This window comes from Osmia lignaria, chromosome 6, assembly GCF_051020975.1.
Source record: "Osmia lignaria lignaria isolate PbOS001 chromosome 6, iyOsmLign1, whole genome shotgun sequence".
Classification (NCBI taxonomy): domain Eukaryota; kingdom Metazoa; phylum Arthropoda; class Insecta; order Hymenoptera; family Megachilidae; genus Osmia; species Osmia lignaria.
This window is the reverse complement of record NC_135037.1, coordinates 610823-635227: the sequence shown is the minus strand read 5'-3', so window position 1 is coordinate 635227 and position 24405 is coordinate 610823. Positions and strand designations below refer to the sequence as shown.

Below are 24405 nucleotides of genomic sequence, written 5' to 3'. Positions count from 1 at the left end.
CGAGATAAGAATATAAGATAAAAGAGGGATAGTTAAAATACTGTTTCCAATGTGAAAAATCTATAAAGTTGTATGAAACAAGAATAATATTTCAATTATTTTTTTTCTTAATTAATTGTACTTACAAGTCAAATACAAGGTAATGGTAATTTTCCTCCTGTATGCTATCGTGTAATCTCACTGTAACAGAAAATAGAAATGGAAACATTAAAATGAATAATGTATAATTCTTGAAAAAATTTTAATTCTATAATTAACATTTCACGTACGAGGAATTATTTAACCGAATTGTTTATTAGACGCTCGATACGATACCGTTTCATGTCGAGTATTATTTGCATCCACGACATTTTGCTCGATCACGACATTCATTAAGGTCAACGAAGAGACGGTGCTCGCGATACAGACCAACGGTCTCGTCGAATCGGCCTTAATTAATGTCAAGTGAGGGCGCGGACTGACAATGAGTCTACGCGAAAATCGACCACTCTAAGCGTCTCGCGTTATTTTCTCCAACGTGAAACGCTACTGATATGAGATTTTATAAATTTTTTTTATATTTCGAGCAATGCAAAGAAAAAATCTACATTTTGACATTTAAAAAGATTCCCTTAATAAACTATTAAATAAACAAAAGAAAAATAATCTACTTTTAAAAATTCTCGGTGCATGAATTTTTCATTTCTTGAAAATAATTTCCTCTACGTCGACCACTGAAAATCCTGTCTAGTATCGAAAACATAAAACAAATTTCCGTTTTCATCGCACAGAAAAATCACCGCGATCTACCGAGACGTCTACCGAGGCGTATAAAAACTTTCCAGCCGCGTGATGGGTTGTCGCCTGGAAACTCGCGAAGCTAGCAAAATTTAATGAAAATGGAAGAGATATCCGGAAGAACGAGACACCGTTCAGACGGTAGAAATCCTCTGCTCCTCATCCTTTTCAAATGATCCTCAAGCCGATCAAAAGGAGAAAGATAGAGAGCCTATCTTCTCGCTCTTTGATACCCTCCAACGATCCAATAAGGATCAAGAGGGAGACGAAGATCAGAGGGCAGAACGAGCGTTATTATGGGAATTTTTATCGACGAGATAGAGAGAAATGGAGATAGATCACGTTTTGGATCGAGCAATTCTTTTTCTTTTTACCAGGGATCGTTTGTCGTTCGAATATCAGCAAAGAAATGTCAGACGAGGAAAAAAAAGAGGATATTATAAGCGACATCAGTGATAAGAAATTAGATGCAATTTATTTGAATTTGATCCTCTGAAGCCTTTTAAAGAAAACGTTAAGTCTGTTTAAGGTGAAACGGGGATTATCCATAAAATTGGATAAGGAATCGTATGATACTTGAATTTCATCCTATCAAGATTTGAAATAGGTTTAGATTTTTAAAATAAAAGAAATCTTGACAAAGATCTCGATTAAATTGAAAAATATTCTTATGACTCTCCGTTGCATCTCCGTTGCATATACTGCAAACAATTTAGAAAATTGCAGAAGGCGTTAATCTTGGCTGAAAGAAGAAGATGGAACGCGAGTAACTGGCGTAAGTATCGATCCTGGAAGCCACGCCTCGACGCAACGCGTTTTCATGATTACCCCCTTGTAGCATCCCATTTTCCTCTGACATTCACGGAAATGTATGACATTTCATACCTTTGTGATTTATCATTTGCCTATATCTTCGGGAAGCACGGAAAAAGTCAAACTGCCTACAGAAATTTTCAGGATACCTTCTTCAGGAAATGCCTTCTTGTATCAAATTGATTTTAGATTTGTTTGGAAAATTTTAAAATAATATAACTCAAAACTGTTGCAAATTTCGGAAATCTATTTAGATCCATTTAATTTGATAAATTTTGTATGAGTGTTTTTTATTATTATTATTGATTGCATTAACTATGATTGCATCACTAAAGTTTTCTTAAATCCTTTTTTTAAAGACAGAGGATATAAATAAATCGAAAGACGTTCGCGAATAAGACAATTAACAGATCCAACGTCCACGAAAAACCTTACTACGGAAAAGCTCGTTATTGTCGCGAACGGTCTCTTGATCGTGAGCTAAAGTTTGTCTTCGTCTTTGAGATTAGATGGGTCGAACAACCCTTAAAGAAATTACGATCGTTGATCTGAGAGGTCGTGACAGAAACCCGAACGATTTTTTCCTCTTCCTGAAATTTAATTTTATTCGCAGCCTCTTCTATCTAATAATAATTAATGGTACAAAGTGTTGAAAGCCATAAAAGAATTGAGATACCTATTCCTAGTTAATTTATCCTTATTGCATTTTTCAACGTGATCAATAAATATACAATACTATATAGGTATGTCCATTAAAATCGATTGCACAATTGAACACAGGTGTTCCTGACAGCATCGAAATAACTAATAAATAAATTACTTATCAAGTAATCTCAGCAATCTAGGTCACTAGGTGAAATGCATTGCCCTATCAAATAAAACTGCAAATTTTTATATTAAATATAGATATTTCAATGAATTAATTCACCTCAATAAAAGGAGTGCAGTTACATTTTTGGGTGAATCGTTGCACTTATAAAAAAATAACAATCAACTCCCGAAAACAAGGATTCCTGTATCACTCAATGTTTTCTTTCTATCCAACCAAAGTTGAATTACAAATTGTTCCAATTTGCATGTCCAGTCGATAGGGTTAAATAAATGACTGGGAGAAACAGCAGACCTTCGAACGTCGCGGAAGAAGCAGGAGATAAAAGGAGGCAGTCGTCAAAGTACATACGTATAAGTGAGCAAAGCGAAAGAAAAGAAACGTGAATCGGGGCGACAGCGAGTCTGACAGAAACGGGGTGAAATACGATCAGTCGAGGAGGATCGATAGGTATCACTTGTTGACTGGAACGGACGTGTAAGGCCGGTGCACGCCATGATGGAAAACGGGCCGCGAAAGAGGATATCGTAATTCATTTGGTCACGTCCAAGCTGAACGGATAGAGCCATACGATGAATAAAAGAAACCCACCTTCAGCTCCTTATGAATTATGGAATCGACTCGAGCGATTTAACAAACCCTGCGACTTTTGTCGTCTCTGAATGTCGCTCTTCTAATTCGTTCCGCGATCAGTTACAACTGTTTTCATTCAACGCTGTCACATACTTCCTCATCTACTCTTGGCAACTTATTGATACCAGATAATAAGTTTCCATTTTTGAAAATGGGGTGAAAGATAGTCTTCAATTTTTTATCCTTGGACACTGGATGATACGTATCCTCAATTTTTTGTTCTTTTAAAATTAATAATTGTAGTGTCACTGCGTCCACCATAAAATATATTATTGCATATAAGGTGGCTACAGAGCGAGTCAATGTAAAAAAATAAATTGAAAATTAATGGATATTCTAAAATTTCCTCTCATATTAGCTGCCAATTCATGTTCTGTGAAGAAGTCACAGAAACGATTCTTTGAAAGATCCTCTTTGGATCAGAATCATTGAACATTCTCTGTGTTCCATTAAAATAGAACTGACTAAGCTTTGTGTAGCGACGCAGAAGTGAAATTCGAGGTGATCAGCGGATCAGAATTTCTCGAGCAATTTCAAAGAATTTCTTGGTGGAAAATCGAGGCAAACGAACACTCCGTGCTCTCGACGAATCGCTCTTTAATTGTCCATACGATCCTTCTCCTTGCTCTCTACGAAAAGGAACTTTTATTCCGAGAACCTACAAACAACTTAACTTCGAACGAGTTTCCAGATAATCGTGGTTAAATTGAGTTAATCAACATGTTTGAATTCTTGAATTTCATTTTCGTAGAAATTCCAGGAAGTAAGTTTACCCCCTGATTCAACGAATAAAATTATAATTCATTAATATTAAAGCATTTTGAAATCTTAGGTTTCTTTTTATATTGAAAAATAAATTACTGATAAAAAATCGTGCAATCCTTTTATTTTTCTAGGCGACAAACCGAACGCCATTTTCCGCGAACAATCCCAGCGTCAGAGCAATTGATTATTCCATGAATGGAAGCGTATGCTGCTTTTCGATTGTGCCGATCACTTCTCGATTATACATAGACATATTGCAAAGGGATTCGCGATAGGTACGGTCAACAAAATTCGTTTGCAAACGAATGAAAGGCCACTCGAGAGATTACTCGTTCGACCGTGGCCCAGCACGGTTCCATTACTACGAATACCAGCCAACTAGTTTTCCTTCCGTTCGATCGATTAATAAAAAAACGTTAATTGCCGTGTCACGGCAATCCTCGACAATGAACCAGAGCAAATTTCTCCGATTTTTTTTCTCTATTGTCCTCCTCGCCGAGGTAGCCACGTTTTGACAAAGAGTTAAGGGCACAAACTCCTTCGAGGCCTGCTCCGAATCGATGTAAGCGCTATTGGAAAGAATCGGGCAATCGTGAAAATACATAATTGAGAAATTCGACATTTGACGGTGTAACATCTAACGTCATTATGCAAAATAAGAAACGAAAGTAGGGTGGCATACTTAGTTGTCGAATCGCATCATTTTAGAGTTCTGTCACGGTGTTGCCGCATTTGTGACAATCCTGACCATCTAGCAAAATGAACCGGCTCGAGCCGAGATTTTGATTTCTGTCGGAGTCGGAGATAGAAAAAGACAGCACGAGAGAAAGAGAAGGAGTATCAAGAATAAAACAACGTAGGGCCGATCGGCGGAAATATACATAGAGTCACACACCACGACAGATTCAATGAGACTCTGTAATACACATAACGTACGCGACTATAAAACTTATAGGAATAAAAACTACATGGCATTAATAATTTCAAGAAGGGAATAAGAAATAAAGACATGTAATAATTTATAATGTTTATTTATATTTATTCCATAATGATTCCCTTTATTCCTGGGGATAAGGTATGGTTTTACAATCCCCGAAGAACGAAGGGAAAATGACCCAAAATTTTTCCAAATTGTATTGTATTCCCCTTCGTTTGTACCCGTTGATACCACTTTCCTTTTCGTTTGTATCTTAAGGGGTGAAAAGATATAAGAGGGTAAAAATACCGTAGCACCCCACTTTAACATTTTTTATTTCTCTCAACGCCATAAAAAAAAGAAACGTTTATACCCGTTTGTACCACCTTCACTTTCGTTTGTATCCCAAGGGATTGGTTTGTACCGATATTTGAAACAAACCCCTAGGAGTAACTTCGCCATTTTTGAAGATTTTTTATATCAATCACATAAAGACCATAAATATTGTTTACCTAATATTACTAACTTCAAATCTACGACCTACAGATTTTCATCCCCTATGCGTTAATCGGAAGCTCTATAGTGGCTGGTTAAAAGAAAAGAACTATCCGAAATAAATGAGATCTCTTATGTGCTGAGTAACAGAAAACAACGGAAAACCTGAAGGGTCGACCTTACAAAAAAGATAGCAACTGTTAATCTGATTGTGAGTATTATTTTCAAATATATATTTAATGTACGATCTTGAGTGATACTCACAATGGAACATATCGAATGATTAATGAAAGAACTATTGAGAAAATATAACATTTAGCATTCAAAGTATCGTAAAAGTTTATCACACCATCTGCAAAATAAGTTTAATGATATTGTGCATATAATTAATGATTATTAAGTGATATAAAACAAAAATTCCCGGTTACCCATTGGGGTTTTTTTCAAAAATCGGTACAGACGAACCGCTTGGGAGTACAAACGAAAGTGAAGGTGGTACAAACAGGTACAAACGACTAGGAAACAGCACCCGCAAGAAGATTTGAGAAATCTTCAAAAATGACGAAGTTACCCCTTGGGATCAGTTTCAAAAATCGGTACAAACCAACCCCTTGTGGTACAAACGAAAGTGAAGGTGCTACAAACGGGTACGAACGACTAGAAAACAGCACCCGCAGGAAGATTTGAAAAATCTTCAAAAATGACGAAGTTACCCCTTAGGGTTTGTTTCAAAAATCGGTACAAACCAACCCCTTGGGGTACAAACGAGAGTGAAGGTGGTACAAACGGGTACAAACGTTTCCTTTTTTTATGGCGTTGAGAAAAATAAAAAATGTTAAAGTGGGGTGCTGCGGTATTTTTCCCCCCTTATATCTTTTCACCCCTTAATGTACAAACGAAAAAGAAAGTGGTACCAACGGGTACAAACGAAGGGGAATACAATACAATTTGGAGAAATTTAATTTTTCCAAGTCGGGTACCAGGTTCACATAGGTTGTTCCAAACCACCAGTACATTGAGGAAAGATTTCCTCGATGGCTGGGGAGCATCCCCCAGTGGAGTGGGCCTGTTGTACTGGAGTCTCTTTATCCGAGAAGTCCTCAAGAAAGAGGTACGTAGGGCGAGAAAGTCAAGAGGAAGGATGAGGAACTGTCGGGACCTCCTCGAAGATAGAAGAAAATAGAGATGAATTGGAATGGAAATATAAACGGATTCTAAGATGACCAATACACACTGTACCGGCGTCTTGCTCAGGGTTTTTAAGTTGTTTTTCCCTGGGACGAAGAACGAATGTCAAGACGTTAGCTGCCAAATAGGGCCACTTAGGTAAATATATCGTCTTTTGTTTTTACCTCCTTTTCAGGCAGAGGTATTAGAAAAGAGGTTGGCGGCCATGAAAAACTGACAGCTTGAGCTTGAATTAGCTCGAAGATCTGCCTTATGTGAAGATGGTCACAGGAATGAAGATGGTCGTGGTCGGGACGACCGCTTATTGGAGAGGGAAGCAGTGTTGCGACAGCGAGAAGTTGTCGCTTTCTTGATATATCGACTGTTCCGCGAGAAGCTGTCGACGAATCATGACGTGAAGCTATTCCTTGTTTTGAGCGGAAACACATCTCCGGGTGTTTTGGGTCTCTTATTAGTTAGACAACTGCGCAACATTCGAATATTGAGAAGGTCTCGAGAAGCCGACGCGAACAGACCTATAGATTTGAGCTCTCTGATTGCTTTGTATTTGAAATACATATACAGTTTATTTTTGTTCACTGTTGTTATTATTCATAATGGAAAGCACAAGCACCACTCCCCGGCGCAACACTACATATGTATATATATATATATATATACACATATATACATATATATTTTTAGTATATGTTAACAATAATAAGCCGCCCACCACCGCTACCTCTCTTACCGCCTCTCCTTCCGCTTCTATCTCCTCAGCTACTCCTATAGCGTTCTTTTTGATTAATTTTTTCATTTGAAATATAATAATGAATTTTAATATAATTGGACCTGCATATGCAGGGTGTCCCAGTCTAAGTGCGACAGAATTATATTGAAATTCATTATTATATTTCAGATGAAAAAATTAATCAAAAAAATGCTATACGGTCCGGCGGCCACAAACAGGTAGAAGAGAAGGGAAAGGCAGTAGGAGAGGTAGCGGTGGCGGGCGGCCTATTATTGTTAACATATACTGGGGAAACTTCCGAAAGCCCCCCCCCAAGACAACCAAACTTCGGATTTATAGTAACTGAGGGACGAGAAATCGAATGAGATCATTTTCAGAACTGGAAAATAAACCGTTCCAGAGATACAGGTACCTAATAGTTAGCCTGTAAACTAGTCGTAACTAGAGATAATTATCACAAATGACGTCATGAAATGATTCTCAGAGGCTACTCCACCTAATCTAACCAGTCCTAACCTCATCATTGTTTACTTGAGCCATGGTGGGTTTGCAACCCGCTTTTGCGCTAAAGGGCGCAATTGCTCTAAATAAATCCACTCCCCACTAGCCGGCCACCCTTCAAGTGGTGCCGGGTATGGATAAACTATCCAGACACGGGCATGCCAATTATCGTTTTCGGATAAGAAAAACCCAACACCTGACCCGTTGTCGGCGTAAGGAATGTTGGATTAGCGACTACACCCACCAGGCGCCTAACGCCTAACCTTAACCTAAACCTAACCTAACCCTAACCCTAACCTAACCCTCGAGAACGGTTTATTTGCCAGTTCTGAAAATGGTCTCATTCGATTTCTCGTCCCTCAATTACTATAAATCCGAAGTTTGGTTGTCCTAGGGTGGAGGGGCCTTTCGGAATTATACCCCATATACTAAAAAAATATATATATATATATAAATAAACATTATAAATCATTACATATCTTTATTTCTTATTCCCTTCTTGAAATTATTAATGTCATGTAGTTTTCATTCCTGTAAGTTTTATGGTCGCGTACGTTATGTGTATTATTTCATTCATGCTACCCCTCTTTCGTTCGCGCTGTCCTTTTCTATGGCCAGCAAGAATCAAAATCTCGTCAGTAAATGATAGATAAATATGAATACAAACAGTACATTTATATTGCATTCTATGTTTTGTTACATATAGAATATCCGAAATACATACAGTGAAAATTCGGTAAATGTTCTCATCAGTTTATTTCATAAATGATACATTTTAATCCCTACCACTAGGGAGGGATCCCCCTTCGACCAGTGAGGCGAAGTGTAGGTAATCGGAGACGTGGCGGCTTCCTTTAGGGAACCAAAACAGACATTAATGGCAGCTCCAAAAAATTTACTTGTATCCTCGCAAGATCAGCGCTAATACATTTATCGAATTGGGGTAGTTAACGAAACCTCCTATCTCGTAAGTGTTTCAGTTTCTGATCATTTACGAAACAGTGGAAGCGTCCCGTTTGAGAATTAGATAAATGTACTTACTGGGCACCTGGAATCCGTCGTTCTTTGATGTTTCGGAACATAGAAAAGGATAGCGCAAGAAGGATAAACAAAGAGTGAAAGACTCGCAAGCCACAACGTTTAACCCAATATTATGCTACTAAATGCTAACCGATTTATATTGTGTTTAGCTTCATTTTAATCAGAAAAATCTCCCCCACATAATAGTCAAATTTTTATTAACAAAAAGTATAAAATATAAAACTTTATTCTGTGCATTAGTATAGTCACATTGACACGGGCCATTTAAACGAAGGCAATAAATCCGGGTCTCAGTCCCTCTTTCGTCTTTAGCTACTGACTTTTTCTAGTCAGTAAACTATTGTACAATCGAATTCCGGAAACGATTCTCCTATTCCATAACTGTTGCGGAGTGGATCGGCAACAGTTACATTTATCGAGTTTCTAATTCGTTTTTCTGGCATACCATTTCAAGTATTTTATCTGTAATTTCATTGATAAAAAAAATATGATTATAAATATGAATAAAAAAGTTGTATGGTTGCATACATTAATATATGTATTGTTTCATTCTCGGACCTCTTTCTGTTTCGAGTCCACTGTTCTTTTCTATGTCTGGCAGGAGCAAAATTTCGGCTCGAGCCGATTTATTGTGCTGATGATTAGAATTGTAACAGATGTGCTAACAGCGTGATGCCTTACTTGTGGCTGTATTCGCGTAGCCGTTTGTGGTGTCAAATTAGAATTTACATTTATCGACTGATTTGTGTTTCTATCAACCCTGATGATAATGTGGTCAAATACATCATAAATGCCTCTGACGGAGAATCATTGAACTATTCTTACGTCTGATATGTTCAAATCGTAGATTACATTTTACGTCTTCCATAAGTGATGAATTGTGAAAAATCGAATTTCAGTGATATTGTGCTAGTTCAAGGAAGAGTGGTCTGGTGTATTATCCATGAAAAAACCATTAAATCGTCAAATATTTGCTAAAATGCAGCCGAACGCAGCATTCGGCAGCCATGTTGTTTGCTTACAACAACGTCTGTCTCAATCGTACAGTTTTGAGAAAAATACGATTTTTCTCAACGTATGGTGTTTATTAGCGTTCAAACGAACCAGACCGACCTGTAGCGAATATACAGGTCATGGCAATGAAAAAAGGTTTTAGAATTTTCCACTGAAAATCATTGAAATCCTCAGTGTATCCAAACTGAAAAATGGCAAATCCTTAACAGAAGATAGTAAATAAAAATGTTGGAAATTTAAGAAAAAAATGGGATATAGGATTGTTGAAATGACCCAATGGATTAAACGAGATATTAAACTACTAATTGCATATTCCACGTTTCATTTAATAACACTTTCTGTCACCTCTCGATCACCCTCGAGTTGGAATCAGCGTCATCTGCTGAATTTACTAGGGCATCGATCTTTCTTCGTTTTCGCCGCGAGGTATTTCACGTGATCGAATCAAGCTCACTCGTCTCTCAAACAAAGACTAATCGGTTATCAAGATCTTCTTTGATCGAGGCCAGATCGAGTAATCTATTTTAAATCCTGAAGAGTGCCCCGGATCACCTGTTATCTCCGCCTCGTGTGGCGTGCATCGTACTGCAAAATTTTCTTAAACGTCGATCTTGCAGAAAATGTCGCGTTTTCGAGCCATCCTTGGCACTCGGCGTTGGGAGGGATGAAAATTTTCTCTTCCTCCGTCGACGAGAAAACGAGATTGGCTTGCATCCAGGTGTCTTCTAGCTAGCGAAACCCTCCTCACGTTAATTCAAGGTTGGCATTGTGGCTAATCGCGTTGCACACGTACAGTTCCGCCAAATTTCGTTATTTGTCCAAATGGACTGCGGATCTTTTATGCGAATACTTTTTCTTTAAAAAGGTTAAACACAGCGATAGAAACTTTAACAATAATTTTTAAAGGAGCAGTGTAAAATTTAGAAGAAAAAAAAAAGAAAATATGAAATACAAAATTAAATTAAATTTGGAACTCTCTCCATAGTTGGTCCCACCGGCCGAGGGATGGGGGTTCGATTCCCTCGTTAATTAACAATCCTACAGAAAATTGCTAGTGTGGAACTAATTTAAAGGTAATATCGTAGCACATGCGAGAGTTCGACACGCGAACAAATGGAAGAGCAGTAACTTTCGATCGATTGTTCCCCAGAGAGCAATCTTGCTTTTGAGACAACGAGCCACCTTCGGTTAATTGAAATCGTTCGTATCCTAGTATAACGACTCGGTCTAACGTTAATTGTGCCTCGTATTATACAAAAGGAAATTATTATAATATCTAACACAAAAAAAATGACGCTTTTGTTATGTGAAAAGGAAAGTTTACGAAATATCAAAATATCAAACACTAAAAATAGACAATTAAATCCAATGTAAGGACACTATACGAACACGCAACGCATCCAATCTGTAAGTTACGCAGAGGAGGGAAGGTTTGCAGAGCGTGGGGTTGCACAGGTGGTCGCAAACGATCAGGAACAGCCTAATTATCCGCGCAGGCACGAACCGTACGGCTAATTAAACCAAGGAATCGTCGAACACCAAGTTACATCCAGACGATTGGCTTTACGAATCATCCGGTTCGTTGTTCGAATTATAATAATTCCCGAGGAAAAAGCTTCGAGACCAAAGTAAACCGTCAGATTACAGATTATCCTCGTAACGCGATTTTTTTCATTCGTCTCTGATCCCCTCGAGCTTCCTCCGGTCGGATTTTCTGTCTCCTCTCTCTTCGTGGACGAATTAACGCGAACACCGACATCGTTCAACGGAATGGAACGTGAAATTATTGAATTTTCCACGAAACGTTTTATCATTGCGTATCTTAAATTTTCTAGCTAACAGAAACCATCCCTTTTCATTTATAAATGGACTCGAATTAAAGAAATTGATTGAACAGGACATTTTCCGATATTGATGTTTAGAAATTAGTCGAATCTAATTAACAGACTCTTTGGATTCGACTAACGTAGGCGGCGATGATTAACCTTTCACGCTTCGAACCTACCTTTTCACCGAGTCTTTGCAAGCCGATGTTGACCGTATTTTTCTTGCGACCTTTACAGCGAAATAATCGACAAACGTTTGATTAGAACGCAAGGAATTAATTATTTCATGGTAGAATAAAACAGAGACCTTCAAAGCCGAATTCAATTTTCTCGCTTTTCTTTTACTCAGCGGGAAAGTTGAGGCAGACGGAATGCAAAAATGGCGAAGGATGGCGAGATCGCGGCGTGCATATGTCAGATTTATAGTAGCCATAAACGAGGTTGGCCCGACGTGTCGCGAAACTTTTGTATGTAGGTATGTACTTCTATTTCACGACCAAGTTCCGCGCTGTCCTCACGCGTGTACATACATACGTGGCGAACCGTTCACTTTCCAGTAGGGCGAAGACATAAACCAAGAATATACGATCGTACCCTGCGCCTCGACCTATGCTAATTTTCCCTTAAGAATTATACTACAACATTGGATCCCATTTATGTATTTCTTTTATATACCGCGTGTCTTTTCGAAGATGGAAGATTCGTCCGAAGAGTCAGAGGCGCACGGTACTTAAGGGGGGGAACCTCATGTAAAATGAAATTTTTCAGCATTATTTTTTTTTTTTTTTTTTTTTTCTCGCTTATATCGATAGGAAATTTCCTCGGGAATGTGATAAAAAAAAGTTAGAAAGTGATCAGAGATGTTCTTGTATGTTATTTTCAAAATAAAGTGAACGGTTGTATTGGGCGAAAACTCCTAAAAAATTTGACTTTAACAGTGCTGAGATAGAAAGTGAAGAAGAAAAAACGGCTGAATTACAACTTTTTGAGGAAGAGGAAGATCTGTTGAGGAAGACCTGGAATCGCAGATTAACAAAGAACCTCGGCAAGTTAAAATGAATTACGATTTTTTCACGATTTTTCTGTTACTCAAGTTTTCACGCATTTTTCTCGAAACGCAAAACTTCGCATGCCGTGCAACGTAGCTGAAAAACTAATTACTCGATCTTTATGAAACTTGGCATATATATAAACAATTGGCCTTAGCATGACAAGCTCCGATTTCTTTATTTTTTATTTAAAATACTGTTATTAAAAATTTTTCATAACCGAAACTCCGGGTTTTCTTTTTCAAAACTTTGCCATTTTTGCAATTTTGAAAATTTTAATAAAAGAAAAATGTCATGCTGAGCGTTTTTGCATAAAGTAGCTATTCCATTTTAATTTTTTTGTTCCAGATCATTTTTGTGCATTGTACGCTGCACGGCGAATTTACAGGATGCCATTTTCAAGCCGCCATTGCACCATCGTTATTAAGAATTAAAATTTATAAAAAATATTTCTGTTTACATTATAACGTTAATAAATGACACTTCAAATTTTTAATCAATCTGCGCATTACATTTTCCAAAAAAAATTCTTGAAAAACAGACCATTTACATGAGGTTCCCCCCTTGAAAGATTTCTCTCGGTTGCTCCTCCTACTATGTATTCTTGTATATGTATACCAAGAATTCTCGCACTATGTTTCCTTATTTTCGTACCATTTTCTCCCTTGTTGCCTCTTTGTCTTCTTGCTTCGTTCTTAATCGTATTTTTATACTTTCTCTTGAATCGTATTTTCTTTTGATCATGTTGTCGTTCCTATAACAATGTTTCCCTTCCTTAAGTTCCTTTATCTTTTGTATCTGTACTTGTATTTTCTTCTGTGAGCCCTTGTTTTCGCGCTTCATCTCCGGGAAAAGTCTTGTATTTTTTTTCTGGTACATATTTCTTATATCCGGTATGAACAAAATAATATAGTTTAAACGAAAATGATTTCGTTACGCTGACCATTTTCGAGGTGTGTCTTAAATGTCTCGCCGTTCAAATAATCCCGTTTAATCCATCGCGTCTTATCTTTTATTAGCCAGTGAACACGTCACGACGCGTGTAACGTGTCGACAGATATTTGCAGAATCGTGATAACAATAACACAGAGCCCGTTTGATCACCGATTGCCCGACCGTTCTCCAGGCGAATTGTAAACCCAAGATATTTGAAATTGTATAGGAAACAGTAGCGAAGAATTGAATTCGTCATCGATAAACATCGGGATCTTCCAGCAAGTAGAAGAGAAATGATAGAAAAGAAATAAAAGGTTTCCGTAACTGGAATCAAAGGTAAGAAATAAAAATGCGAAGAGAATTCCCCGGTTACCAATCGAGACAACACCGTGTTTATTCACTTTCTCGCTTTATTGGATTCCAATATTACCCACTTCTTAGTCTCCATTTATTATTTTCATCGTTAGCTGCGCGACATGATGACATTGCCGGTCGATGAAGAACTTCCACGTGCCCTTTATACCGCTCCGATGAATATATTTCCACGAGCTGTATAAGACTTCCCTTTACGGTCACGGTTAAACGAACGGCCCTTTAATAGGCTCATGTAAATTTACGCTTAATTTTATGCCCGATAATAAGCATGGAAAATTTGTTCATTGATATTAGAAACGATGTCATTACTGATAGCTTTATTTCGAGCTGCCTCGATCTTCCATCGAGTATCGAATATTTAGGTTAGTCAACGTGTCATGAATCATCAGTAAGCTTGTCGAAAAACGCCTACTTTGATCACTACTACATAAACGGTGGACTTTTTCTTTTATATTAGTCATTTGTGGAAAAAGAGAATGCTTACCGATATTTTGATGCTGTAATTTCCTGCATATCCGCGCCTCACGTTCGAGCTTCTGAAAGTCTGAAACAGAAAACAAATACATGTGCTAAAACGATTCGGATAAACGGACAGGGATATAATAGAAACTAACATGGCGTTTGTAGAGCCATCGGTGGGCCGATCGTAAAACAATGAATCAAAGGAATACCACGTGCAGTAAAAGCATTCCGAATCGGATTCAAGCCAGCTTTATCGCGAAAGTTTCACGGTAACGACAACCGATGCTGGGTATAGTCATTACCGCGAAATCGAATCTCTCAACGAGCTCCCTTGACGAGTTTCCTCGTGGGTAATTCACCAAGGGCTACGATAAAATTGGATTTATCGATGACCGAGTCATTTCGAGCACGATTTCCTGTTTCTTTCTATCCCCGTGCGATTCGACGATACTCCGTTGAGAATCAAGCATCTTATCGAATAAATATTCTTTGTACTGATCTTGTATTCTTTCAAGAAAAAATGTTTGGATTATAATTGACAAATTAGCGTGAGGATCTTTACAAGCTCTCCTGTATGTACCAAGAATCTGTCCGGAAGGTCGGCGACGCACGGCACTTAAACAACTCTAGTCCCTCTGTTTCGAGAGGAACTTAGATGTTTAATTGTCAGTACTATATGATAAATAAAATTTGGACTTGGAAAATTTTTTCTAAATCTTCGGAGTATTCCTAGAATCATGTTCCCCTATATGTAGATACCAAGAATCGGTCCGAAAGATCGGCGACGAACGGGTTTTATGGTTTGGACTTAAAAAGTCATTATTATTCATTTTTGTTTCGCCTAATTAGCAAAATATGGACTTAGAACTTCGTCTGCTATCCTTCTCTATAGGTACCAAGGGTCGTTGCCCTATGTTTCCCTATAGGTACCAAGGATCTCTCGAAAAAGTCTTATCAAAACACGGAGCGTGCGTTTTACCGCCTATAATTAAATCTCCAACGATAGCGGCGCTCGACGGTGTTCGTTCACGTTAAGCAAGCAGAATTAACGAGCACCTACGACGCGAGAAGGGTGCGCTAAGAACACTGGAGATACACGAGGAGAAGCAAATTGGAGAACAGACCACTTGACGAAAAAAAGAAAAAAAAAAAAAAAAGAAAAAAAAAACTGGGTTATTTCGACGACGTCGTTTCCCTCCTCGCGAACGATCCAAATTGCACCGTTCCTCGAAAAACAACGCGACGCGGATTTAGAAATCATCCAGTGGCAGGTGAATCGCGAAATCTCATTAAATTAATTTTTTTATTCCTTCCTTTGTGAGCTAAATATAATTCGCTCGATACGAAATAATTATCAACACTTGAGAGGTAAAAAATTAATTACGATTCTGATAGAAATATCAGTTTTCTATTATGTGAAGGGTATAATAAAGACTATAGTTAATTCACGACACAATAGCTCCTATATTTGAAAATCGATATGCTATCGAATATCGACTCCTACATATCTTACATCTAAACAATCGATAGCTTCGAGTCGTTTGTCTTAACGCTAAACACCTCTGTTCCCAAGTACAAGGTGGCCACTGTTAGAACCAGGTCAAAATGTAGGTACTTACACCTTCACCTTTTCAACTTGCCACACGCTCAATTCCCATTTGTCGTCAATCAAACAGACATACAAAACTTTTGTTCATTAATTTTCTAGTAAAAGTTGATTTCGAAATACATCAAATAAAAGTTCTAGGTCCCAAGGGTATGCTATTCCACCAAATTTCTTCGAATTTTAGAAATTGCTATCTGCATAATCTCCAATGCCACATAGTTCCTTCAACAGAATTCCAAATTCTCCAGAGCCTCTGCACACAATTCGAAATTGTACAAAGTTCTTAGTCAAATTTGCTCGGCAAACGTATTCAAATTCCATTTCTGTTCTTCCTTGTACCCCTTTTCTCCTGTCCCTCGGGGAACGCAGCTGCACAAGGATGCGTAACGGCGCGGTGCGTCTCCTCGCTTTTCCAGCGAATCTTGTCGGTTTTCCAGCGTCGGTTCTGCAGTAAGTACAGCGCCGTCTGCAGTTAAGATTAGGCGAAACAGGATGAACGGTTAACGAGCCACCCTTGTTTGCACTAAATTCGTTAGGGGGTGCACCGTACCGAAGGCAACGAAACCACGTGTATACACGATACAAGAGAAGATTTCTGAGTACGCCGAAGTGTAAAGTTTTGTAGGAGCTAAAAAGTACGCGAAGTAATGCGTCCTGCTTAATGTTACGTGAAAAATTCTTCTTCTTTATTATCCTTGTCATGAATAAAAAGCTATTGTAACTCAGAAAACCTTTGAAAAAGGAGGATTTTTTTAAAAGCACCATTAGGCTACTTAATATGTTACCAGTCATTTTGTGTTAAAAATACTGACGGTGCGTTTATGTAGTCATTTTTATTAAACTTTAAGCTTTAATTTGATGTATCGCAAGTACTATTTTGCGATACTTTTATGTCATCGAATCATATCAAACTTCCTATGCTTCGAAATCGGCTACTGTTTGTTTGTATCTCGAACCAGCCATTTTGTGTTAATAACACTAACGGTGGGTTTATGTAACAATTTTCATAATACTTTAAGCTTTAATTTAATGTATCATAAATGCTATTTCGCGACACTTTTATTTGATAAAATCATATCAGACTTCTCATGTTTCAAAAAAAGGAACAAAAAGAAGAGAGTAGTATACTCGAATTACCTGTCAATAGATCCTGAAATTCTGTGACTCCAGACCTTAACTTTCAGACCTTAAAACAGAATCCATAGTTCCGAAGATGGATAAAAAGGGTGAATCGAATGACTGAAATTCCCGTCCCTCGTTATTTTGTATCACGTCCAGGGGGAAGGCAAAGCCGATACAGAGAGGATAAAAATAAGTCGAACAGAATCTTGGTTGTTTGCGAGAAGTGCGTTGAAACGTTGACAGACACGCTGGCGGTCGGCTTGAGCCGACTGGGATAAATCGCTCGCGTTACAAGGCCGATCCACGCTGCTTGCTTTGCGTTCGATGGAGCACGAATGTCATGAAAGTCGGCAAAAACTCTTTCACCCTTCGACGATGCTTTCCCAGTGACGTTGGAACGTGGACCAGTGATTAGCGTGCAGCCCTTGTTCGGTCGAGCGTGATAAGAACGTATCGCGTGAACATGCATATTGCATTTTCCATGAAAAGGGATGCTGCGTTCATTCTCGGTTTCTTTCAAGTGAAAAGCGTGAATTTGACGATGAAAATTCTCTTTGGATAGCAACAGGCTCCGTGAAAAGGTTCGCACTGAGTTTTCTGATGAATTAATTAATATCTCTTGCCCTCTTTACAGAATCAAAAAACGCAAGGGTGGAAAATTTCATGGTAATCATCGGTCATTCGCCTGTGTAAAAAGGCTCCCGATGGCGCAAGAAACGCAAAAGGGAATTACTTGGGACAACGAGCCCTCTCTGCTCGATAAACATCGCAACAGAGAAAAAAGAAGCGAACAGCGAGAAAAGTAGGAACGTGTGAACGTTCCCAGCATCCGTACGGTCCCCTTTCAATTGCCGTGTGGGGAATTAGAATTTCAAATAGCGCCACCACCGACGAAACTACTATGCAGAAAACGTTCGATTAATTATTCGTCGAATTGGAAGCACCGCACACCAGAACTGATCAACTGAAATTTTCGATAAACTTGCCAGAGTCGCGAACGTGAAATGGTCACTTCGAGAGTAACAGTTTCACCCTTTTACAATTTCGATCATTAACATTGCAAATATTATATTTTTAATAATATTAAAAAGAAGGAAATTTTTCTTAGACTTTCTTTGAGCTCTGCTTAAACTCGAAATATAAACAAATCTCCTCTACAGTTGTCATAATTAAAAAATAATAATAATAATGAACATCGCGCTCTATTCATATTTTTTTACTAATTTAAATTTATCTGATACGAATTAGCTTTCTGCCACATATTTGATCATTTTGTCCCGGTATCCCAACTATGTTATTTCACTTATTTGACAGAACAGTGGAGTATTTGGAAAGTTGGCCCATGCTCGGCCCGTCCGTCGATGTATAAATGGAGCTTTATTCGATTCAGAAACGTGCGGTTGAACGGCGCGGCGCGGCGGCCGTGGCGGTAGGTCAAGAGGTTACTGGAGCAAGGTCGAAGCGGATGGAAGAGGGTGCAAGCGTGGCATCCCTCTCTTGGCCGCGAGGGAGAGACACTGGAGAGGCCAGTGAAGAGGGATATAGCAGAGGGCTCATCTTCCCTGCCTACGGCAACCTTTTTTTTCCTCCTCGTTACCTTTTGCCTCTGCAGAGAAACTGGAACTGGCTGCCAAAGATAGAAGCGGTTTCACGGTGCACGCCCACCACCCCTCGACAATTAATTCCCGTGAAGCAACTGTATGCAACCTTTCTTTTTCTAATACCTTCTTCGATCCTTTCTAATGCGTCAGTGTTACAACTTTTTCTTTTTTTGTAAATTGGATAATTTAAGGGCTGGGTTGGTCGTATCCGGTGTTACGGAGAGACTCATAGAAGAGGGATATCTTATAATTGAAACGGTGATTCACGTTTTCGGCACGGGAATAATATTTCCTATAGACTGTGCCAACCAAAACACTCACGAGATTCTGTTTTTTTCACACTTTCTCTCGGATATTATTAAAAGCGTACGAGAAATGGGAATTCTGTGACTAAGAAGGTTGTTAAAATCGAATTGTATAATTGAGTTTCACTCAGTTTTGATCGTGAAAAAGGGAGAAATATTGGAAAGCTTTGATTGTTAAAATTACACAAGAAATTGAAAATGTTCTTCTGGGAAAGACTTTACGGAAATAAAAATTCAGAAGCGACGTACATTCCCCGACACGGTGTTTGTAAGTACTTTTGTTCCAAATGAGAAGTTCTATTTTTCTTAGGAGTTTAGGTGGTCGAAAAAAATTTGATTACAAGATCAAACGAAGCTCGGTCGGTTCGAGGAGCGTAGCGACTTTTTGCTCTTTCTGGGATTTTTCACATCCGCAAACGAATTCTTGACCCCGGATTCTGAACGCAACCCTCGAAAATTCCTCTTGACGTCCGGATTCTAAATATCGATCGAGAGTCTCCAAGGGAAAGAATTTCGAAGTTTTCATCGAAAGTCAACTTGTTGATGTTGACTATTGGTGAAACAGAGATGTTTCGCATGTCGAAATTGATCCTTTACCTTTCAGCAGCACGTCAGAACCAATTTCTGAATTATCAATAGGAATTTTCAATAATTTTACGCAATACTCTAGCTAGATAGAACATCCACTTCATAATTATTAAAAAGTGACTGGTTACATTTCAATCTTTCATAATTCAACAAATTAGTAGAATTATACTAAATTAGTCATATGTAACTGAGAAATAAAGAATATAAAATATGTGTGTCGACAAATTATATCTTCCTTTCCGTACTTCCACGTTTCTATTTTCCTCCACCCGGACATTTTTTATTTTCTTTTCTTTTTTCACAACGCATTCCTTGGAATTCTCCGAGTTGTCTCGCCAGTAGACAACGTCAACGATAAATCTATCTTTAGCCAGACAATTTTCAAATTCAACATTCTATACTTCAAAAACAAAATCATGTATACCGAAACAGTCTTCTTAAATATTATTAATTACAAATAATTAAAAAAAAAAAAAGATGTTATCTATGAATATGACGACAATTATATGTTTTGCAATGTTTTATGCTCATTGTTGCCGATCGATATTTTGATAAGATTTCCTGATTCCGAATGAATCGACTATGTTAATAAACAATTTTTTTTTTTTGAAACAAATTTTATTTAAAAAATTCACAACACATTCTGGACCATTTCTAATACGGCATTGGCACACTGTTGATCACGATGGAATGTTGGCAGTTTGACAACGGCGTTGCTCGTTGTTTTTAGACGCTAAGTCTTTGGTAATATAGTACACAGTTCTTTCCACGATTCCGTATCTAATCGCGAAAAGTAACCGAACAATGCCTTGCAATTAAAATAAAAACATCCCAAAGAAGGAATTGTAATTATCATTTTCACTTATTACAATCTGTCATACGCGATCAATCTTCTTCTTTAGCAATTCAATGGAAAGCTATTATTTCTTTAAAAAAAAAAAAATTAATTGAAATGAAATATTGTTTGACTAGAAAGCTGTCTCAAGTAGCCTCGTTTACATAGTGCATTAATGAACAACCATCGAACGCGACTGCTAGTTTCGCATCAAGGATTTTTGCATGAAACTAACGAAACCCATTTTCATAGTAACGTAGCCTCATCAAAGCCCTGCTGCACACTCGTTTCAGTTAATAACGCTAAGTATTTTAAGAGCCTCGTTTACTAATACTTTGATAGCCGGTTCGGTGTATTCGTAATTTTCATGTTTAACTTATTTCTATCTATAATTTGACTTACCTCTGGCCGTGAGCTTTTTCGTGTTTATAATTTTTGCCGCAAACTCGTGACCGGTGCTCTTCTGAACGCATCGTCGCACTACCGAGAAGGCACCTCTGAAAAAGAAAAGAAAGACGACTGGTTAATTCGAATTCAGCGACGGAAATCTCGTTAGAAACACGATAAAACTGTTTAACCGAAACTCATCAAACCGAGAGCTAGTCTGTTAACGATCATGGTGAAACTTTCTCGATTACCTAATCCTGATAACAGACAGGGCGCAATGAAAATTAGGGAATATCGGAAATTCGAATATCTAAAGATGAGAGATTGCCGAAGAGATTGATTGTTCAGAGGAAACTCGGGATCTGAGTGAATCGAAGGTTGGATAAATTAAAAGGGAACTCTTGATAAGTTCCTAAAGCATTGATTAGCATTAAAACATTCTAATTAATACCATCAATATTAAAAATTAAAAGCTTTATATTAAAACAGATTTGTTGTTTCAACAAAAATTAAAAATTATTAAATAGTTGACCTAAAGAAGAAGAAAATAATGAAAATTTGGATATCAAACGTAAAATCTGTAATGTATTAATTGTGTAAAATAAAAGGAAAATTGGATATTAAAAAAAAATTGTGGCTAAATTCGAATAGAGAATGAAGAAAGAACAGGATGAAGCAATTCGAGGCCTTCACTTAAAAGAGGCAACTGTTTTGTCTTTGGACAGTGCCCATGGTCTTCGAATAATCGGATGACGAAAAGAAAAGAAGCTAGCGTCGGTGAACGATGACCTAGATCTCTTCTATTGTAATTAGAGAACGAAAAGAAAGCAGAAATTGGACCTTCAGTCTCGTGATTATTCTTCGAATGTTATTTGCTCCCGTGCCGTCGATTCTTCACGATGATCAGGCTAACGATTACATTTATGGATCGTTTAACAAATTATTGTCTTTATTCATTCTTTCACGTAAAATTGATCATTGAAATACGATCACAATTTTATTTTATTTTATTTTATTTTTTTGTTGTAGTTAAAATTCAATATTTTCATAAAGAATAGGGGAAGCAAAATGAAATATAACAGTATTGTGCATAATTTTAAAAGGAACATCAGTAATTCATTCAAGTTTTCCTTTGACCTTTTGAAAATGAAATTTCAAGCCACCTGACGCTCTATGTGGCTTTGGCTCTGTCAAGTAGTATAGTCCGTTGTGGTCGGACCATCTTCCGCGTGAAGTGGAAGCTACCGATCAATGGCACCAATGGTATCCATAAACGGATACGCCATGCAATTTTTTCATCAAAATCCAAAGGGTAACTAATATTTTATTTAACCGTATGAAAAGCCATAATTGAAAGAGAAGGATTACGAGCTTTTTGCCAGCATCAATTCCCATTTCTAAAACGTTCCAAACTTCAATGACTGTTTCATTCTCGAAACGGATCAGTGATCACCCACCAGACCTCTCCAAAAGCAACTCTATACTCTTCAACTATAAATTGGCTGAATAAAAAAGGAGTAAAAACACGGGAGCAAGCGAGTGACTATAAGACAAAAGGTCAAGCCGGTCGCAGCATGATCGTTTTGCAGAGGCTAGTCGCGTATCCTTCCTTCCTTTAAAGTAGTTCAAGGCAGAGCGCATCAGCGCAAACGCAACGTTAATGTTTCATCCTGCTACGGCGTCGGCGTCGTTGCAATCACCAGGAGCAGGAGCAGGAGCAGCAGCAGCAGCAGCAGCAGCAGCGCCGCGACGCGACGCGCGACGCTTGGCTGCTGCGCTGCCTACCACGCCAGTCGGTCTGCGATGAAAAAGGGCGAGGCGGTCGCTTACTTAGTCTCCACAGAAACCGATTATTATCAGAAACATTCATAAATTGATCTGAACATTTAATTACCTTCTCTATCAAATAAATATAACACTACTGAGACACAACATAATATAAAAAACTCGAATGAATAATCCAAGATGATCATTCAGATTACACCTAAACCTAAACAAAGACCAGTTTCATCAGTTAATACACTCGTGAAGGGTTCGATTATACTCAAAAACACCTTTCAAGTTCTCCAAAGCCCTTATAAATGGTTTAGATTCATGTCTACTTCCAAGTATCACCTCTTTGCTGAAATACTCATGAATTGTTCAAAGCTACTCCCAGTATACTTGGCTCCCGTGTCTAGTTAAGAGGCAAAGGAGAAAGGCGTAAAGAGATAGAAGGGAAAAATATCGTCAGAGGAGAGCACTGACGCAGAAACGATGGTCGAGCGACGACAGTGTTGGCCTTGAATCGAGCCAGTTGCTCGACGACGTGCAACTAGGGCGTGCAAGAGCGACGATGATCCTTCAAAGTGAAGTTTCCTGCCACCCAACCACCACATTGCGCCTTTGCAGCTGCACCACTACCACGACACGTCGATACCTTTAAATACTCGCTCGACTTTCCTATATACAACCGTGTTCCCGTACGGTACGGATCCTCCATACCTAATAAGCACGGAAAATGGCTATAAACGCGTCCCAATGCAACCCGTTTTATCGTTCATCGATTCTCTTCGAGCCAACTCATGGAACTGCGAATGAAGATCGCGTCCACGTATGGATGTTTCTGTTTTATGTGGTTAGAGTCCTTGGGTCCGTGAAAGTAACTGAATACACGGGAAGTTTGCGAGTTGCTTTTGTAAAGGAGATAGCCCGTCCCAAGGATTCTTGTTATAATTATAAAATCTTTAATTACCTAAGAGAAGTCTACATCGCACCTGAGTTACTCTTATGTTAAAGTAGATATTAACCTCCTTCGGGTTACATCTGAAAAAGTAACCAATCCAGTTACTACGAGAACCTAGAATTAGAAATCTCTACTTCAAGGTACCTTTTAAAAACTTGACCTTGCAAAGATATCAAAGTACCTCCTCGTATCTTTCCCAATAACCATGTCCCTATGAACATCCTGGAACTAGCTAAAAACTTCTGGTCTCCGGTTGTCCTATTCCAAGGTAGGAAAGTTTTAATAACGCGAGAAACTTTCGACATTAGCCAAGCTCATGAAAGCACAGAAAGAAGCATCCTTGATGTTGTCTAGCTTGCCTGTTCGTTCGTCTAGTTACCTTCTGGGGATCCTTATGCTATTCTTATCCGCCAACTTTCTAGGGTTTTCTCGTCGGTTCGTTTACGATTGACCGTCCCGCTGATCCCTGCTGACTCGGACGAAACTTTTAATAACAGGAGGAGAGATCGGCGTGCCGATCGTCAACCGGAAATCTACTATATAACTAGACGTCTTATAAATAAGTTGCGCGCGCACATCCTACAGAATCCTAACCCGTGGGATTCTGGCGTCGGATCAACGTCGTCACGTGACAAACCGTAAAACGTATTCCTGCATTTTGTATCGAGCTAACTGGTCGCCCTACTTTTCACCGACCAACGATCGCATGCATGCGTACACGCCATTAGGTTAACACGATACGTCGGAAATGAAATGGGAGAGCCTAAGTGACTCTACACCCCCGATACTCGGATTCTACTGTTTCGAGAAATTCGAAAGGAAACGGGACACTGATTGCTAGTGTCTCTATATTCCTATCGTAAGAGATCCTATGGAGCTTCTAGGA

At 38.4% G+C, this 24405-nt stretch overlaps 1 protein-coding gene across 42 annotated transcripts in view; it reads right to left on the bottom strand.

Moving 5' to 3' along the window:
* The window catches only part of CaMKII (Calcium/calmodulin-dependent protein kinase II), a 93992-nt gene that overhangs the window by 48264 nt on the left and 21323 nt on the right, over positions 1-24405 (bottom strand). For all 42 annotated transcript variants that reach the window (XM_034318254.2, XM_034318255.2, XM_034318260.2 and 39 more), the window contains exons 2-4: positions 20810-20904; positions 14373-14432; positions 126-180 (exon numbers count right to left, since the gene is read on the bottom strand). In XM_034318254.2, coding sequence (XP_034174145.2) covers positions 126-180; positions 14373-14432; positions 20810-20904 — 210 coding nt within the window. The remainder of the gene's footprint in view (positions 1-125; positions 181-14372; positions 14433-20809; positions 20905-24405) is intronic.